The 19,128-nt window shown below is 38.4% G+C and overlaps 2 protein-coding genes across 3 annotated transcripts in view; both read left to right on the forward strand.

Moving 5' to 3' along the window:
• The window catches only part of CPB1 (carboxypeptidase B1), a 34,568-nt gene extending 29,028 nt beyond the window's left edge, over nt 1-5,540 (forward strand). Inside the window, exons 10-11 of the mRNA XM_044255075.1 lie at nt 3,321-3,405; nt 5,216-5,540. Of these exons, the coding sequence (XP_044111010.1) occupies nt 3,321-3,405; nt 5,216-5,403 (273 nt within the window). The 3' untranslated portion in view covers nt 5,404-5,540. The remainder of the gene's footprint in view (nt 1-3,320; nt 3,406-5,215) is intronic.
• A 5,578-nt stretch (nt 5,541-11,118) lies between these two features.
• Nucleotides 11,119-19,128, forward strand: part of CPA3 (carboxypeptidase A3) — a 34,195-nt gene continuing 26,185 nt past the window's right edge. For both annotated transcript variants that reach the window (XM_044251564.1, XM_044251563.1), the window contains exons 1-3: nt 11,119-11,249; nt 11,346-11,421; nt 13,765-13,889. In XM_044251564.1, coding sequence (XP_044107499.1) covers nt 11,182-11,249; nt 11,346-11,421; nt 13,765-13,889 — 269 coding nt within the window. In that variant the 5' untranslated portion in view covers nt 11,119-11,181. The remainder of the gene's footprint in view (nt 11,250-11,345; nt 11,422-13,764; nt 13,890-19,128) is intronic.

The following is a 19,128-nucleotide window of genomic DNA, read 5'->3' on the forward strand; positions in this document are numbered from 1 at the left end:
TAAGAAAGGAAGTTGGGACTTCAAGAGAAGGTGAGAAAGCCACTGAAAGATGTGGTGATGAAACGATACTCAGAAGATGAGTGATGAGGTAGACATCAAGAGGACAGAGCAACTGAGAACAAGGAAAGCAAAGGCGGACACAAACTAAGCGTTCCTGCAATGTGCACCGTGACAGAAACATGTTAACATCCTTTTTAAACTGATATCAATCTTAAATATTTCAGTCAGCACCAAAGGCAGAACAACTTCTTAAGAAGATGCCTAGGAAGTCTTAGAAAACCATAATTCTCACTTTGAGGAAGAACATTTTTGTGTGGTCCTAATGGTAGTTATGACTAAAATGATAAATTGGTAAGTTAAATGAGGTAACAGATCACAAGTAGACCCCTTCAGTTTTGTCAATAACTCATATATTACATCATATCAATAAACATATTAAGAGACTTGAAGTTTTTGAAGCTGAAACTTGAAGTTAATGGATAACTTCAATGATCTTCTTATTTTAAGTCTTCTCTAGTCTTCGTAACTTCATGTTTAGCACTAATCCTACAGAATCACACTACTTTTTTCTCAGCTTTATTGAGCTATAATTGACTTATAACACTGTGTGAGTTTAAGAGGTACAATGTGATGATTTGATGCACATAGATATAGGGAAATATTCACCACATTAGTAACATGTCCTTTATCTCACACAACTATCATTTTGTTGTTGTTGCTGTTTTGTTGTTTTGTAACGGTGACAACATTAAAGCTCTACTCTCAAAGCAACCTTTAAGTATATAGTACAGTACTGCTAACCATAGTCATAACGCTTTAGCTTAGGTCCCTGGAACTTAATAGAATTGTATTTCTAACTAGAAGTAATCATTCAAGACTTAAATGGGGAGGAGGGAAACCAGAACAGAGGAAAAGCTTCAGAATGGTAACTAGCAAAGGAATCAGAGTTCTTTAGAATTAGAGGTTCTGCCTTACAGAAAAATAACTACAGGTGTCCTCAGATGAATGGCAAGTTAAAGAAATTGTAGAACAGTAGAAAATGTACTATTTACTTACCAAAAATATTAGCACCTCACCACATTTCACATTTCCACATGATGATTTTATATCTATTCTGAGCACTGTGCAACTGTTAATTATTCTCATTTCAATCTGCAATATGCCCTATACTAAAGGGTAAAGAGAAGACTTAGCTCTAGTGTGTTGGTTAAAACAAGATTAAACAACAGGAACTATACATTTAGATCACAACAGTAAAGATCCTACGCAGTAATAGAAAGCATGTATTAGTTTACCAGATTGGAAAAAAGGGAAGTAAAACCCTAAAATTTTCAAGTTAGTGTTTCAAAGCTCTGAGAATAAATTAGTTGCAAGAAACAGATTATACCATTTCAGTGGACCAGACCAGAAAATCATGAATTATGTTTTATAATTCTTTTTAAATTTTCTAATTTATCACTCAGTTGGTGCAGCACTAACAATTAAGGAGGTGGAACTTTGAAATTTTATAGACATGACCTTGTCAATCTGACATAGGACACTACTAAACTGGTTTTCATATTATAACAAGGACTAAGGGAAGTTGCTACTTTGTAAAATGAGGAGTATTTTGATTTCATCACCAACCTCACTGCTTTCCAAGCATATGTACAAGACATAATTATGATGCCAAAATATGAAATATAGCTAGTTTCATAACCAGAATGAATTATGGCTAATTCTCCTGTAGTAAACAATCAGATTTTCAAATCTGTATTCCCAAGACAGCCAAGTCAGGCCTTACTTTTTGAGTGATTTCATTTAAATATGCAGTATGTCAGTGGATGCTGGTAAGTTTACAGCATAGGGAGGCTGGGGGCACAGAGCCCTTGCACTTGAAGAGTTGGGGGGCATTGAGGCAGAAAAGCAATGGGTCTTTTGAGAAAATGAATCCACTTCTTTAAAAAAAAAATACACATAAGCTAATACTTGCTGCTTTTTTTTTAAATTCTGGAATTCAAATGTTCTTCATTTTGAAAAGAGTAGATGTTGTCTAATTCTTCAGTCTAAAAATCTTCCAAGATGGAACACCCTGATCCCTGGAACTGCCAATTCCTAAGTATTTCTATGTTGGCAGTGAACACTGTATTAAGTATCCCATCATTCGTATGTGTGATTTTTAATGCTCCTGCCCCAGCTCATATAATTCTATCCTGTCCTGGCTTTATAATTTGCCACATTTCCAGGTAGTTTATGTTTTTTTTTGTTGGGATTTACTTTGTATGCGTTTGATTTTTGTTTACCTGTATTAGGTAGACAACCTCTTTGTACAAACACAAAGACCTTCTTGTCTCCTGCTTTTCTCTTACAAGCTCCAGAGACACTATAGATTTGCCAAACTAATCCTTACACATAAACTAATTCTTAATAAACACTGACATTTTACTAAATCAATGAATGTGATATCTGGGACAGTTACAGATTGCTATAGTCTCATTTCTCTAGCTTAAGCTAAGGTTTAAAAAAAAAAAAAATGTTTAACAAGCCTAAGGAAGAATACCTGGGAAAAAAGACACACTAAGTTCTATGTAAATAAAAAAGAAAAGAAAGTCGGGGCACCCGGGTGGCTCAGTGTGTTAAAGCCTCTGCCTTCAGCTCAGGTCATAATGCCAGGGTTCTGGGATCCAGCCCCCCCCCCCCCCCCCCGCACTGGGCTCTTGGCTCAGCAGGGAGCCTGCTTCCCTTCCCCTCTCTCTGCCTGCCTCTCTGCCTGCTTGGGATGTCTGTCAAATAAATAAATAAAATCTTAAAAAAAAAAAAAAAGAAAGAAAGAAAGTAAAAGACTGTCCTCTGACTAAAACAGAAGTTACTGCTAAGACCCATACTTTACTGCAACATTTACAATGAATTTAAAGACCTAATGCTCAAATAAGAGGGTAATATGCTAATGATCTTCAGAGTTCCAACAAATAGTTCCTGGACAACCACCAAGTGGTAAGCCTTGACCAGGGCCCTGAAGACATGGAGATAAAAGACAGAAAAAGTCACTGAAAACTCAGAGGCCAGTAAATGGTATTGCCACAATATGACACACATTCAGAGGGAAGCTCAGAGTGAGTGCCTGGAGAGGGCATTAGGGAAGACATATTTTCACAAGAATTACTTGGATCATATAATCAGGTTAGCGAGAAAAATTGGATGGACACTGAGCAGGATTAAAACTAACTCAAATTGTGTCTTATACCTCTTCAATGTCTTAAAAATAATGTACAGTTGTTTGTCTGTTTGTCAGTGTGTGCTTTTATTTATTTACTCACGAACTGCTGCTGGTTCTTTTGCAGAATGCCCTGGCTAAAGCCACCATAAAAGAACTTGCCACCCTGCATGGCACCAAGTACACATATGGCCCAGGAGCTACAACAATCTGTGAGTCTTGGCTTTAGAACTGTGCAAAGAGACCACATGCCTAAAAAGGCAACAAATGATTCCCAGACCCTTTCCTTTCAGATCATTTAAAGCACGTGGCTTTTGCCACATGAATTTTTGCCACAGTGAATTTTTTATATATGTCATCAGTTTTCTGTTCAGAAAAAGTATCCCCTCCAAACCATGAAAACACTTGCGCCTAGTAAATATCCATTGAGCAGCCACTGCTATGTTCCAGGTCCTCAGGAGGTGCTAGGAAAGAAAGGAAAGGAGGATGGAGGGAAGGCAGAGAAAAGGAGAAAGGGACGTTGGGGAACTAGTACAGTCTTCAAAAAGGGCAGAGGAAAACTAAACATAGGGTGCTGGATGTTATGACAAAAGATGCACAGGGAAAGAACATACTCCAGCACCAACACAGCCCATCCCACAGCATCAGGGATGACTGCCCAGGATAATGACATAGCCGCTTTACCTGGAAGGACAATTGCTGAAGAAAGCATAAGAAGGAGTGTTTTCCTGACTAAACAGATTGCAGACGCAAGGGCTGATTCAGGCTCAAGCCACTTTCCAGTGGTAGATGTCAGCCCCTCTGACCAGTCACTCAGTGTGTTGGAGCAAGTGGCAAGAGAGTTAGATAGGGGCTAGACCCCAGATTTCACTTAGATGCTGCGGAGTTTAAATTTCACTGGGAAGGCACACCCTGCAGGCCCCATTTTAAATTTCTACTTATATTTTCCTTTGCCTTTGCATGATTTCTTTTTGCCCCAGATCTGAAAGGACTAGAAATACAAGGGAAAAGACCCAGTCCTGTCATCACAGGGCCCTCCATGCAGCTGGAGAGGCTCCAGTCCTGAGTTCTGTTTTGTTTTGTTTTGTTTTATGTAAAATACAGTTTTCTATAGTCTTATCCTTTTTTAACCTGCTCTGAATCGTACAGGGTACAGTGTTTTCCAAAGGGGGTTCTAACAGAAGTAGCCCATCTATTCATATACTGTGAACTTCTTACATGTTTTATGCAGAGTAGTTCAGTGAGGGTTCTTTTCTCATACTGTAAACCATTGAAGGGCATTAAGTCACGTCTTTCCTTTATTCTGGCATCTCCAGAGGAGAGCCCATGGCCTACTGCTCAGTGAGGGCTGTACGGCTGTTGACTGAACAAAGAGATGAAAGAATGAATTAATGAATAAACAAACAAATGACCTAGTGACTGAAGAGATACAAAATCTACAAGGCAGTGACTTGGTAACTGCTACCAAATGAAGAACTGAACAAATGCCTAACCTCGGCCAGACCATCTGCTAGGCCCTGAGGAAACACAAACAAAGGCCCAGCCTTGCCCTCAAGAGGCTCTGATTTCATCAGTCAGCAGTGTTTCCTTGGGGTTTGGAGCTCTCTCCTATCATCAGTCATCATGTGGCTCTCCATATTTTCCTAGGAAACAAACATTCTTTCCTAAGAAATTATCTCTATTTTGTAAACAAATTACATATGATATAGTTTACCACAGCATACAAGCACAGTGAGAAGTTTATATTTTATTATAAATTACATACTTCCTGCATATGAAATACATCATTCCCACTAATTAGGCTTAGAGGTTAAGATTGGACTGATTTTTTAAAACAGGCCCTGTATCTTTTATAATCCAGTTTTCCAGAAAATTGGCCTACCTATACTATTTTGCCCAGTGAAACAGTTGTAACTATAAAAGAAAGCTGGTTTTCTTCTTCTTTTTTTTTTTTTAATTTCCTTCCTGGATTTAAAGTTTGGGGGGGGTTGTTTGTTTTTATCTGCTCTTTGCATATTTCAGATCCTGCTGCTGGGGGCTCTGATGACTGGGCTTATGACCAAGGTATCAAATATTCCTTTACCTTTGAACTCCGGGACAAAGGCAGATATGGCTTTGCCCTCCCTGAATCCCAGATTCGGCCAACCTGTGAGGAGACGATGCTGGCCATCAAGTACCTTGCCAGATATGTCCTGGGACATCTGTACTAGCAGAGAATGCTGACAGCCTTATTTCAAAGTGCTCACTCTTTGTCTCTTTCCTATCCTGAATTCTTATTTTTGTCTGCCTGGATATTTTCTAGATCCCAATCTTTCTTTTAAGCCTCTAGTCTATTAAACTACTCGGATCTTTTAATACTGATCATAATAAAAAGGAATCATTATAATTAGAAACCTGACAGACTGTCTACTTCTTTGGGGGAAAAAATGATGTGAACCAGTGACTAAGCAAGCCATCCACAGGTAATGATGCGGATCAACTATATAGGAGTTAAAGTCCTCAGGGTATTTGCCAACACTGACAGAGTCTAGAGATGTACAGTTATAATGGGGGCTTATGAGGAAGAAGATATATACAGGGAAATTCAGGGGAAAAGACCGCATCTTCCCATCTTGCTTTAGCTCTCTTCTCAGCTCATTTATTTTATGAACTGTCGACTACATGTCAAACACTTTGTTAAGCAATTAGAGACAGAACAATGAAAAAGAAAGAGCGTTCTTGCCTTCAATGAACATTTGGGAAGACAGACATGAAATAAATAATTAGATATTTCACAAATTATTTAGTAATTCATGATTTAATTTACATTAAGCAAGTAAGTGTTAGACAAATTACGTAAAAAGAACATATACTCAGTCTACCTCCCTGATATGGAAGAGAAGGTTCTCTCAGAGAATGCTGGAACCTGAAGAAAGAATCACAATGATCCGGATGAAGAGAGTGCCCCTGCCAAGCCCTGTGAAGATGCAGAAACCTTAAGAAGAAAGCCAGAGGGAAGAAGGGCATGTACTGGGGCTGAGGAGGGAAGGAGGGATTATTAAATAGAGTTTAGGGCTTAAGGGTTTGGAACATTGGTCTAAGAATACTGGGAAGCCATGGAAAACATTCAGTTGCAAATGACATGATCAGAGTTTTTAAAACGTCAACCAGCTAAGATGGAAAGCAGACTTAAGTAAAACAAGAGGGTGTCAGAAGGGTGTTAACAAGGAGATTTGTTAAGGAGAGTGATACAAAGCAGATGGGAGGTAAAACAAGAGGGTGTTTGGTCTTAAACAAAAGAGGCAAAAATTACTCCATGACTTGAAGTTTCCCAGAATTAGAATTGAACATGCTAATGTCAGAGAGTATTATGCAAAGTTCAAATTTTAAAATATAATAATAGGTATTTAGTTGCAGTTCAGGAGCATCTCTTAACTTAAAATCTACTTTACTGTTCTATTTACTTTAATACGAACTCGTTGTTTTCTATGTGGATCCAAGGAAAACAGGATTCCATATCGAGCAAAACATGTTAAAATATCTATGATCGTGTTCTATTCAAAAGAAGAATACTTTGTGATGAAAAAATAAAATGAAATGAAACAACAACAACAACAACAAAAGAAGAATCCTTTGAAGCCACAGTAGTTCAGAAGCTGTCAAGCCAAAGAATGATTAATTGCATTAATTGTCCACTAGATGGTAGCAGTACAGCTGCTACAATTTGTCAAACAAATTGACAAAATTTAGTACATTTAAATAGATACACAGACACTTAGGTGAAAAAAAAAAAAAAAAGAAACTCCCATGAATTCTCAAGCAGTACTGATCACAAGAGAAAAAACATGTAATTTAGTTAAATTATCTTTTCCTGTGTTATTTAAATTTATATCCATGTTGGGAATTGGAGAGCTAACTCAACCAGAGTTACCTGAGTGAAGTTATCTTGCTGGATGTATATCATTCAATCCATAGATAGTTCCACAAGACACTCCCATATTCAACCTCTAGCAGATAACACTGACCTCTAAGAAATGTTGTATGTGACCCAAAGTTCAAAAGTCGTGTGTGTCAACCATAAAGAACTATGTCTCTAAATTGAGCACTTTAAATTAGAAATTGGAAATGTTCTAAAATTCCAAAGAATTTTTTTTTTAAAGGTAAGGACCAGGAAAGTAAGTATGTAAATATTCTCATTTAAAATCCCTTGTATCCAAGATTTCTTACACCAGAAAAATTTTTGCTGTATCTCTGGCCGACTGAAAGTCAACAGCAAGCTGGTTAGGAGTGCCACTTGCCTAAGCTAAACTGAGCTAAAACAAAAAGACATGTCTGCTTTAGTCCTTCCCAGTGCAGTAATACCATATGACCTCCTACAAGTGGACCAGGGACTGCAAAGATTTCCTTCCCAGCCCTGCCCACCCAAGAGCCTCTGACTGTAAGAGCACCTCCCTTTAAGTCCCTCCTTTAAATTACCCCCACATTGAGATCCCAGGACAGGCTCTGAGCCTTTCCTCAGTCCCAAGCCCTTATCTCCCCAAATGGTAATTAGCCAACAGTACAGAAATGGCTCCCTGAATTTTTCCTATCTCAAACAGTGTTGTTATAACATAGCAAGACTGGTTTTCCAGTCTGGAATATGGGAGTAGATTCTTCACATCTAGAATAACATCCCATGTATTCACCTGTTTTTGCTAGCTAACCTATATGAATTGCTCAAAGAAAATTTCAGGCACAGAGGAAAAACAGAAGGAACCATGACAGCTAATGAGGTTATTTGGGGGCCAAATGGGGTCTTGATGATCCTCTTAGGTCATCTCATTTGAGCAGATAGTCACTTCCCCCCACTCTAGCCAGCTCTGACACTGCCTGAACCACACACGCACAACTCTGTCTAGAAATGCTACCTTTCCTTCAAATAATGAAGACAAGTTTCCTGCAGGATTTTGCAGGGCAGCTTCATTTCAATGTTAAGAATCCAATATCCACAACTAAAGGCAACAAATTTTTCTTTCAACATACCCTTTCTGAGATATCTAAAGGTATTTCAGAAGCTTATTGGATTTGAAGATGGAGAAGTATCTGAAAGAGTCTAGTAAAATCACAAGAGAATTTTCATTTTCTAGGATATCTCTTTTATAGTGATAATGTTTGAAAATATGCATAAAAATATAGCTTCAAAAATAAAACAGTATCTTATTTTTCTTAAGATTTTATTTATTTATTTGAGAGAGAGAAAGTGAGAGAGAGAGAGAGATAGCATGAGCAGAAGGGGAGGGGCAGAGGGAAAGAGAAGCAGGCTCCACAGAGAGCAGGGAACACAATGCGGTGCTTGATCCCAGGACCCTGAGATCACGACCTTAGCCAAAGGCAGACACGCAACCAACTGAGCCGCCCAGATGCCCCTAAAGCAAGTATTTTAAACTGTGGCGAGATATATACTACTACAAAAATCCTAGGAGTATAGAGATCCAGAAGGATGGAAAATTACTGTTGAGTGAGCCATTCAACTTTAAATTTCTTTTTAATTTGACCTATGAAACATCATACCACCTTACAAAGTCAATCCTAAAATATGCTGTCCAATAGCTATTATCTTATTCTACACATAATGCCAAGATCTTTTATAAATTTTGATGCAATAATATAAGATTATTCAGAATTATAACTACAAGAAATCACTTGTTCTGAGGAAAAGCTCCAGAATACTCTTGAAATCTATCTATTGTATCTGTTCTTCAAAGGCTAAGTAAACTGGGGAATAGTGGGAAGTCTTAAAAGCATCACATGCCAATATCCTGTTTTAGAAACAGGGAACTGAAATACGTACAGATATTAAGTCCAAGATTATTTATAATCAGAGTCTTATCCTAAGAGATAGTAGAATCCTTCACACATTTACATAGATTCCCAAATAAAGCAGAAGTGTCCTTCATACTTGACCTGAAAAACAGATATACAAGCCTTCTCCACAGTTTTAATACTAGTCGTACAGAAAAAGGCTTTCAGAAAACTTAAAAGAATGTTAGAATCAAAAGTGATTTCTATTTTATTCTTTCAAATTTTCTGTTTCTGCTAAACTATTTCTAGTAGGCATTCATTACTTGAGGAATCAGAATATAAAACTCCAAAAAGAAAAGCCCTAACAAAAAATTTTTCCTGAAGTAGTCCACATTAAAACAAATACAGAAAGATATTTCACCCCTAAAGGAAACAGCCACCGCTTTATTTATTTCTTCATCAGACAAAGAGAGAGAGAATGGGTGCATGAGTGGAGAAGAGCTACATCTAACTACACTACTTCTCCAAGAGGGAGAAGCAGACTTCACACTACGCAGGGAGTGGGATGCTGTATTCAATCCCAGGACTCTGGGATCATGACGTGAATCGAAGGCAGACGCTTAACCTACTAAGACACCCAGGCACCACTGCAGCCATGGCTTTAATCTACCACATGATACATGCTGATAACCCAGCTGACAGTGGTCAACTATAAGTCTGTTCACAGAACCTGGCAACCTTAACAAGTGCTCAGAGGGCACAAGCATATGTTTTAGCGCCTACCATCCACCAAGTCCTTCACATATGCTATCTCATTTACCGCTCACACCACTTGACAGAGTCCATTTGCATCTCCATTTTACAGATGAGGAAACAAAAATGACTAAGCAGCTCACTCAGGGTGAAGGAGCCACTCTAAGGTTATGTGTTTCTCACTGTAACGTCAAGCTCTTCCTTTTCTTCTGTACCCCTACCAAATACATCCTCAGAAGCAATGGAGCAAATATTTGCTTTGGGTATTTCTAGTGTTGATGAGCTTGTCCAGTGTCAAAAACGTGAAGGCGTTTGTAAAACCCACCTCTCCCTTACCTTCAAGGTTGGGGCAAGGAGAGCCTCCTGGGGATATGTTCTAATCCACACCTATCAGAGAGAGAGGAATGAAGCTATTGCTGCTGTACATGCAACATGGGCATCTCCCCAACACTATTATTTTGATAATAAAACTATATAACCATGACTCTGAGAAGTTTCCTATAGGACGATCTATATACATTTGTCAATGTGAAGAAGTAGCTTTTAAAAAGAAAGTCTAGTAAGTTAATCTAATTAGCTAAGTTTACTCACTCCGTTAGGTTACCTTAATTCTACTGAGCAGAGGTGATGACTTCTCCCAAATAACCCATGTTCAAAGTTAAAGATCCCTCAAGAGACTATTTAGAATGGTCTATAAATGACTTTCATTAATTCAACTTTCTGAAAGCATTTATTGTACAGACCCTAAAGAAAGCAGCCAAGGAACAAACACTTGAGCAACCATATAATGGTGCCTTCTAGGAGTCCTCAAGTTCTTTAGATACAGGGATTATCTCTGAGAACAGAGGGAGGAGAAGGAGAAAGGAGTGGGGATTTTATTGCTTTAGCTCTTTCTGTAACCATTACTTCTTCACAGAGAGGTACGGAGAAAATATGGCAAGAGCACAAAATACAGATAGTGAACACATCAACATTTTTGAGATTATAGTATTTTTAGTATATTCAAAATATTTTATAACTTACCAAGTTACAATGTAGCTTCAAAAACACATTTTATGTTATAAAGGACCACCCACCAAGGTTCTGAAGCCAGATACCCAAATTCATCTTAGGTTCCAAGTGCAAATTTGAAGTGATGTTTTCCATCACGGAAAAGCTGTATGTCAAAACAAAGAACTGGGCTCAAATCTCAACTCTGTGAACATAATAGCTCTGCTATCTTGGACAAGTTATTTCCTAAAAAATGAATTTGCCTGCCACCTGTAATACGGGTAATTCCCAATCCCAAAAGGGTAGCGTGACGTTGCCTCTGCCACCAAATGGGCATTTGGTGTTCGTGTTGTCATCCTACCCCTCCCTCCCCAATTAGAAAAACATTTCATCCACCAGAACCCTCAGAGGAAATCAGCTGCTCCTCCAGATAAGACCCGAGGCATAAAACTGGTAGAGGATCTTGGGGCGGTCAAAGAAGAACCATGCGGTTCATCCTGCCTTTGTGTTTGATCGCTACCACCCTAGCAATTGCTCCTGTCCGCTTTGACAGGTAAACCTAACTGCCCTGCATTCCAGTCTCTATACAGGAAGAGGATAAAGGAATGCTTCTTTACAGTTCACGTTTCATCTTTTTACATTCTTAAAGGGAGAAGGTGCTCCGCGTGAAGCCCCAGGATGAAAAACAAGCAAATATCATAAAGGACTTAGCCAAAACCAACCAGGTAAAGCATTTAGAGGGTTGTTTTATCTTTTCTTCCTGTTTTCTAAAAGCTGCCTCTTTTGTATTTTATTTTTAATGCACACAGAGCTTCCAAAGGCAAAGAAGGGGAAAGTGGCAGAAGGTACTTAGATAATTCAGCCAATCACCACTATAGTGCTTTCCTTGTTTTTGTTTATTTTTTCCCCAAAATTACCACTCCTGTTTTTCTCTCCCAAAAGCTTTGGCAAACAAAAGCTTTTTCTAGGTGAAACTGTGAAATAAGGAGGCAGGCATTCTTGACATCTTTCTGAGGGCCTCTTTCCCCCTCCCTGCTAGTCCCTTGCTCCATTCTCCTCTCTCCCACTCTGATATCCACCAGTGGCATAGTTTCTCTTAAAATTATGTAACATCAAGGTATTGGTTAACTGGTAACATCAAAGTAATGGTTTATAATACCAAGATGTGACCGTTCCCAAACGTAGACCCATATTAAAAGGAAACTCTTGAAAAGTTTGATCATTCTTTTAAAATCATTTTCTCATTTATTCAGAGGCTCCCATATACAAAGCACACAGCGCAAGTCACCTTCTATGTATCATTTCAAACTCTCCAACAGATTTTGGGTCAGTGGCATAATTAAACCCACTTAAGACAAAAGAACTGAAATTCAAAGACAGTAAATTAAATGACCAAGGTGATACTTAAATCCAGAACTAAATCTGAGATTTATTCTAGTCACAGCCCCCTCAATCACCACATCAAACTAATCAAAAGTTATGCTCTTCTAATTTCCCAAATGTTTTTCAAATCCATACTTTCCTTTTCATTCCCTCCTTGTCACTGCCAAATTTATGTCTGCCCCACCTTTTAACCGGACTATTTCAATAGCCCCTTATCCAGGGTTCAGGTTCTAGTACTGCCTCCTAAAAAGCCACATCTGCACCCCAGCCTGACTGCTCTAAAGCTTGATCATTGTATTCCTCCATTTGAAGATTTTTAGTGAGAGGCAGCCTGGTATGGGAAAGAGCACAGTCTTCAAAATTTCAAGTACTAGCTCTACACAAGTTCTGTGGCCTTAGGAAAGTTACTTAATTAACTTCTCGTGATCTGTTTCCGCCTCTGTAAAGTAAGGATAATAATCATACCTACTTCTTAAGGTTGTTATAAAGACTAAGTAAGCTAATAATCTGGTGACACTAAGAAGGATGCCTGGTCATAATAAGCACTATAGAAGCACTTTCTATTGGTACTGGTGTGACATTTGAAATCCTTCATGAGCTGCCAAATTGCCGATCTCTACGGTCTCCCACTCCTCCACCCTCTTTCTCACTGTTCAAGTTCCATGAGCACCAAAACTCCTTTCAATCATACTACATCTCTCATGCGTCCAATTTATGCTGCAGGCTTCTCATCAAAATAAACTAATAAATACTTGTTGGTTCATAGCAGCCTCATATTAGGGTATAACAGACTGACCTAGAGGTAGAGTGGGATTCAACTACAAAATACTCAGGTGGACTTAGACATGTCTACAAGCTTGGAATGGTGGGTAGGAATTGAGCATTTCCTTCACACTTCCCAAGTTGGGGAATTGTACTTCAGTTGATTTCATGATGGAGTAGGATTTTGAAGAACAATAAGAATTGGAATCTTCGAAAAGTTATTTTAACCTGAATGCTATCCTTTTGGACCAATTCACCAAATTTCTGAAATTCTCAGCTAGAGGAAGAAAAAGAAAAGGGAATCAGCAGCTGTTAAATGTCTGCAGGTCCCAGAGTTCACATCCATTTCATAATCTTTACAGAGGACTCCAAATGGAGTTCTCTTAACCCTATTCCTTTACAGAAAAGGACTGAAACTCAAGGAGTTTTAGTATTGCCCAAGGGCATATGGATATAACAGAGCTGGAGATTAATATGCCTTCTGTTAGACACAAAACTTGCAGGAATTCCAGAGTTTATGGGGGCAACTGGTTTTGAGGCCTGACTCAGGGGCAGGGTTGAAGGAGCCATATTTTAATCTATATTCCCACTTAGAGACAGATTCTATGATTAAATAAACTGTGAAACAACCCCACTCAACCCCAAGATGGTAGAAACAAACAGATTAAGCAAAAACTACTCTCTTTTTTTTGCATTTATAGATACTATCTGTATCCTGAAAAAGTAATCAGTGCAAATGATCAGTACAAGCTCTCCCACTCCCTGATATTCAATAGTGTATTTGCACACTCTCTTAAGCTTACTAAGAGAAGGGTCCATACCTTAGCCCAGATTCCTTTTGTAGTGTATGACACATGCATTACTTAAAAAATATGTGTTGGGTGAACAAATTACTGTGACTAACGTTGAACTCTTCTCTACAGCTTGACTTCTGGTATCCAGATGCTATCTACCACATAGCTGCTAACATGACAATAGACTTCCGAGTTAGTGAAAAGGAATTCCACGCCATCCAGTCTGCCTTGGATCAAAATAAAATGCACTATGAGTAAGTCCTATGAAATATTCAAATGCGTTAGACACGCAAAGTTTGGAGTATCTTGAAATTGAGAAGGAAGGGCTACTTTTTTAATTGGGACAAAAAAATGAAAACTCTGTGAGATAAAAATTTACAGTTACTTCTGCACATACTATTGAGGCCTGCTTACAGAGGTAATGAGATCAAACATGACCACTCAACTTCCATCTTTTTTTGCTTTGATCTGCAAGCAGGGCAATTATCTATGTCTGCCCTCTCCAAAATTCAGCTCCTACTAAGGACATTGTGCATCTGTGCAGGCATGAATGGTTTAGCCACACTCATTGCCTCTGAAAGGTAATCAACACAGAGCTCAAGCACTACTGGTGACCACCAGCACCAATTCTTGAGAATTTTAATTCTCCTGCTACATAAAAAGAGACCCAAATAACTGAGTCAGAGATATGGGAATATAAGATATATAATAAATAATTCTTTATGAAAGAAATTCTACCTCAGAGAAAGCAAAAGCAATGCAACAGAGTAAGATTTAAATCCAACAGGAGTGAATTCTAAATGACTAAAGATGCAGAAATGAATCATTGTGCTCCCATAGAGAAATGAGGGAAAATTAGAATTCATTGCCCACCAACCATTGACCATGCACAGTCTGGGCCCTGGGGCACTGAACAAGGGAGCCCAGTGATGAATTTCACAAATTCACACAGACTAGAAAACAAAATGTGTTTGATGGGCTGAGGGGTCCTGTTTTAACTCTATCAGCCCTTGTCATCCCAGTAATTCCCTTCACTGAGACCCTCACCATTCAAATCACTATCTCTTTCTTTTTGACTTGCTATTTCATGCCTCTGCTACCCAACATGGAGCTGTAACTAAAGAAGCCTTCTTATTCTGGCTGAAAAATATGTTATTTGGCAGAGCAGGATTTACTGCTGCTTACCACAGCTTGCTTGTGTTCTTATTGCCACAATATCCTTAATAAATATAAACTCTTTTGAAATTAAGGGAAGATAAATATAAGACAAGTAAAAAAATTCTTGTTCATGGCTTAATGGCTTAAAAAGTAGCAGGCTTTATTTGTGATTTTTGTTAACAACTGTCTTTGTTTTCCCTGTTGTTTCAAGAGGGTAGTGAAACAAATGTAAAAATTAATAATTGAGGAGCACATATTCAGAATTAATTTCTATCAGCATTTAACCCTTTCTAATTAGTATATCAATATGTGCTTTTCTATGTTCTTATAAATTGTACCATTAAAATTAGAATTAGAAAGACACTTTATAAACGTACCTCAGAAACTAATAGTATATTAGAGTCTAGTAGTATATTAGAAGATCTCAGAAACTAGTAGTATATTAGAGACTCTCTACTTACACTAAGGTTCAGATGGTCTTGATTCTTTCATCTAAAAGAAATCATTCCTCCCCCCTGTATATTCTCCGGTGCCTGTGTCTCTAGATTCACTTCACAGCCAGTCTTCTTAAATATGTGCCTCAATTATTATACACTTCATTTTACTTCATTAGCATAGACCTGACCCAAATTCCTGTGATCAACTAATTCTTAAAATGTATCCAGCCCAAGCTAAAATAAATTTATTTTTTTATTTATTTATTTTAGCAGGTCACTTTTGTTTAATTTGAAGAGCAACAGAAAAATAAAGTATTAAGTTTTCTGTAATATCCTAGTAATATAGACAAAAAGCTAGTTGCTTGGCATGAGTTTGGACAATAGAACAGATCGTGGTGACAGAAGATAGCTAGGCAGGTAGCGCCTCTCTCTCCTCTTTGGACCTCTATGTCTCCCTTAGGCTGAAACAATTCTGACTCAAGCAGAGGTCTAAATCCAGATTCTCACAAATACAGTGTGTTTTTCACTTTGTCTTATGCCAAAATACTTCCTTGCTACCTACATCAAGAACCAAAGTGTTAAGCTACCAATAAAAATTAGTTTTATCTAATTAGGACATGATTTCCAGAAATTGGTCCAAATTAGCCACAGTTGTGGGAAAGCCATATAATTAGATAGTTACCTTCCTCAGAAATATAAATATGTAAAGTGAACTGTGCAGATAAGGACTATTTAAATCTTCTCTCCAAGTACTAATTATATAGATAATTTTATTTGCATATTAATTATATGTGTTACTTGGTGTCAGTCAGTAACAGAAAAGTGTTCTAAGAACAGAAACATCTGGTGGACCCAGGCACCAGTCTGAAAAATACCACATTAAGAAGATGGTTTGAGGGCGCCTGGGTGGCTCAGTGGTTAAGCTGCTGCCTTCGGCTCAGGTCATGATCTCAGGGTCCTGGGATCGAGGCCCACATCGGGCTCTCTGCTCAGCGGGGAGCCTGCTTCCTCCTCTCTCTCTGCCTGCCTCTCTGCCTGCTTGTGATCTCGCTCTGTCAAATAAATAAATAAAATCTTTAAAAAAAAAAAAAAAAGATGGTTTGAAAAAAAAAAAAAAGAAGCTGGTTTGACACAACAATTTACTTAGATATCCTTCATTAGACAGCGCATATAAACCATTATTTAAAGTATCTGTGTGTGACTTTTTTTAAGTTTTGGAAAATTAAATTACCAAGACAGATCTTATTTCATTTGTTTTATTTATTTATTTGACAGAGAGAGAGAGATCATAAGTAGGCAGAAAGGCAGGCAGAGAGAGAGGAAGCAGGCTCCCCGCTGAGCAGAGAGCCCAATGCAGGGCTCAATCCCAGGATCCTGAGATCATGACCTGAGCTGAAGGCAGAGGCTTAACCCACTGAGCCACCCAGGTGCCCCAGATTTAATTTTAAAGTAGCATGTTTGAGGGGCATCTGGGTGGCTCAGTCATTGGGTGTCTGCCTTTGGCTCAGGTCATGATCCCAGGGTCTTGGGATGGAGCCCTGCCTGGGACTCCCTGCTTGGGCCTGAAGCCTGCTTCTCCCTCTCCCACTCCCCCTGCTGGTGTTTCCTCTCTCACTGTGTCCCTCTGTCAAATAAATACAATCTTTAAAAGTATATATATATAGCATGTTTGCTCCATTTTTATTTACACTTTTACAAAATCATAAAAGACCAAGTCTAAGAAACAAATAATACCTATATACCAACAAACTTGAACAGACTTGTAAATAAACTTCTAAAAAAAGCACACCTAAGGGCCACCTGGGTGGCTCAGTTAGTTAAGTGACTGCCTTCGACTCAGGTCATGATCCTGGGGTCCTGGCACTGAGTCCCACATCGGGCTCCCCTTGCTCTGTGGGGAGTCTGCTTCTTCCTCTCCCTGCCATTTCCCCTGCTCGTACTCTCTCTGTCAAATAAACAAATAAAATCAAGAAAGAAAGAAAGAGAGAGAAAGAAAGAAGGAAGGAAGGAAAGAAAAAAAGAAAGAAAGAAAGAAAGAAAGAAAGAAAGAAAGAAAGAAAGAAAGAAAGAAAAGTAGATCTATTGGACTGATTCTATAGGAGCAGACACCATATTTAGATTCAGTAGTTAAAAACCCCAGTGCTTTTACCAATTTTTTTACACATTTTAGATTATCTTTTCTTTGATCAAAAGTTAAAATTAGAAAATAAGCAATTATTAATGAAAGGTAATTCAGAAAGCAACTACTAATATAAATGGTACAACACAAATAAAGCAAAACAAATTATACAATAAGTGAAATCTTGGGGTGCCTGGGTGTCTCAGTGGGTTAAAACCTCTGCCTTTGGCTCAAATCAAGATCCCAGGGTCCTGGGATCAAGCCCTACATCGGGCTCTCTGCTCAGCAGGGAGCCTGCTTCCCCCATCCTGCCCCATTTCGCTCTGGCTGCCTCTCTGCCTACTTGTGATCTCTGTCAAATAAATAAATAAATCTTTTTTTAAAAATTAAGTGAAATCTTAATAAGATGCACATAAGATTATGTGGGAAATGCAAAAGAAATCTATATCAAACTGACCAATCTATATCAAACTGACTTACTGACACTTCATATTAATATCCAATTACCTAATAAAGATCAGACACAATTTAATACTCCAAATGTATACACAGTTCTATCAGATAAGTATTTCAAATAAATCATCCTAATGTCTTGTCCCATTTTTCCTTTTGCTCTACATTTTTATATATTACTTGCCCAAGAATGAAACATGTATGTTGATACCTGCTACAAACTGCAAAGAGATGTTGGTCATGGTGGAAAGCAGTAAAGTAAATAAGAAAATTAAAATTAAATTAAATTAAAATAAAGTAAATAAGCAGTAAATAAGAATGTGGATTCTCAGTGAGGCTGCCTGGGTCCAGTCCCATCTAAACTACATGTTAGTTATTTAAACAATGATAATTTACTTAACTTCTCTTCACCTCATTTTCTTCATCTCTAAAATAGAGGTTTCATGAGGATTGGCTGGGACAATAAAATCATCCTTTGCCTGGTTCCTCTCCTTTACTAATGCAAGTGAGGGAAAGACCACTTATACATGTATTTATATGAGTGCACACACATACATTCACACATACACACTCTACAACAGAGGATAACTAGGGGCTATCACTAGATGCTCCCTTTCCCTCCTAGTGAGTAAATTAGTGCCTTAAAGTTTATTATCCAACACAGAGGTGTGCCACAAATGTTGGGAAGTCCATGTCAGTTAATGCCAAGTTGAATACATGGTAACCCAGTTAGGGAGTAATTTCAGACAAATGGGATCTTGTGGAAACCTGAACTCACACTTTTTGAGTAGCCCCTATCCTGCTGGAATGTGGCCATATAAGAGGGGAGGCAATCCAGACCTCTAGATTATAAGACACCATAAAAAGGACTTCGCATCCCTAAAACATGCTTCCCTATCTCACACACACACACACACACACACACACACAGCCTATGGCTGTCACATACATTGGCATACCATTCTCCATTTCTTTGTTACTCTTTAAAAAGCAACAGATGGAGGGAGCCCTGAAATTGACAAAAAAAGAACTCATCTTGTCTCTTCTCTGAGCTTCTTACCTACTTCCTGAGCTTGTGACACAGTCTTCTAGGAGAGCTGGTCAACGGGGAGAACTTTGCACAATACTCAGTAGTCTAAGAAGACTACAGGTCTGAGGGCAATTCCCAGAGATTTCACTCCTTGTCATTGGGAGCATCGTTGTATAATGGCTCACGGCTGGAATACTGAAATCAGACCCCTCTAAGTTCAAATCCCAACATCTGCATTTTAACAGTTGTGTCAACTTTGGAAACCTCTACCTAACCTTTGGGGGTGATAATGGTAC

Source organism: Neovison vison, chromosome 6 (genome assembly GCF_020171115.1).
Source record: "Neovison vison isolate M4711 chromosome 6, ASM_NN_V1, whole genome shotgun sequence".
NCBI lineage: Eukaryota > Metazoa > Chordata > Mammalia > Carnivora > Mustelidae > Neogale > Neogale vison.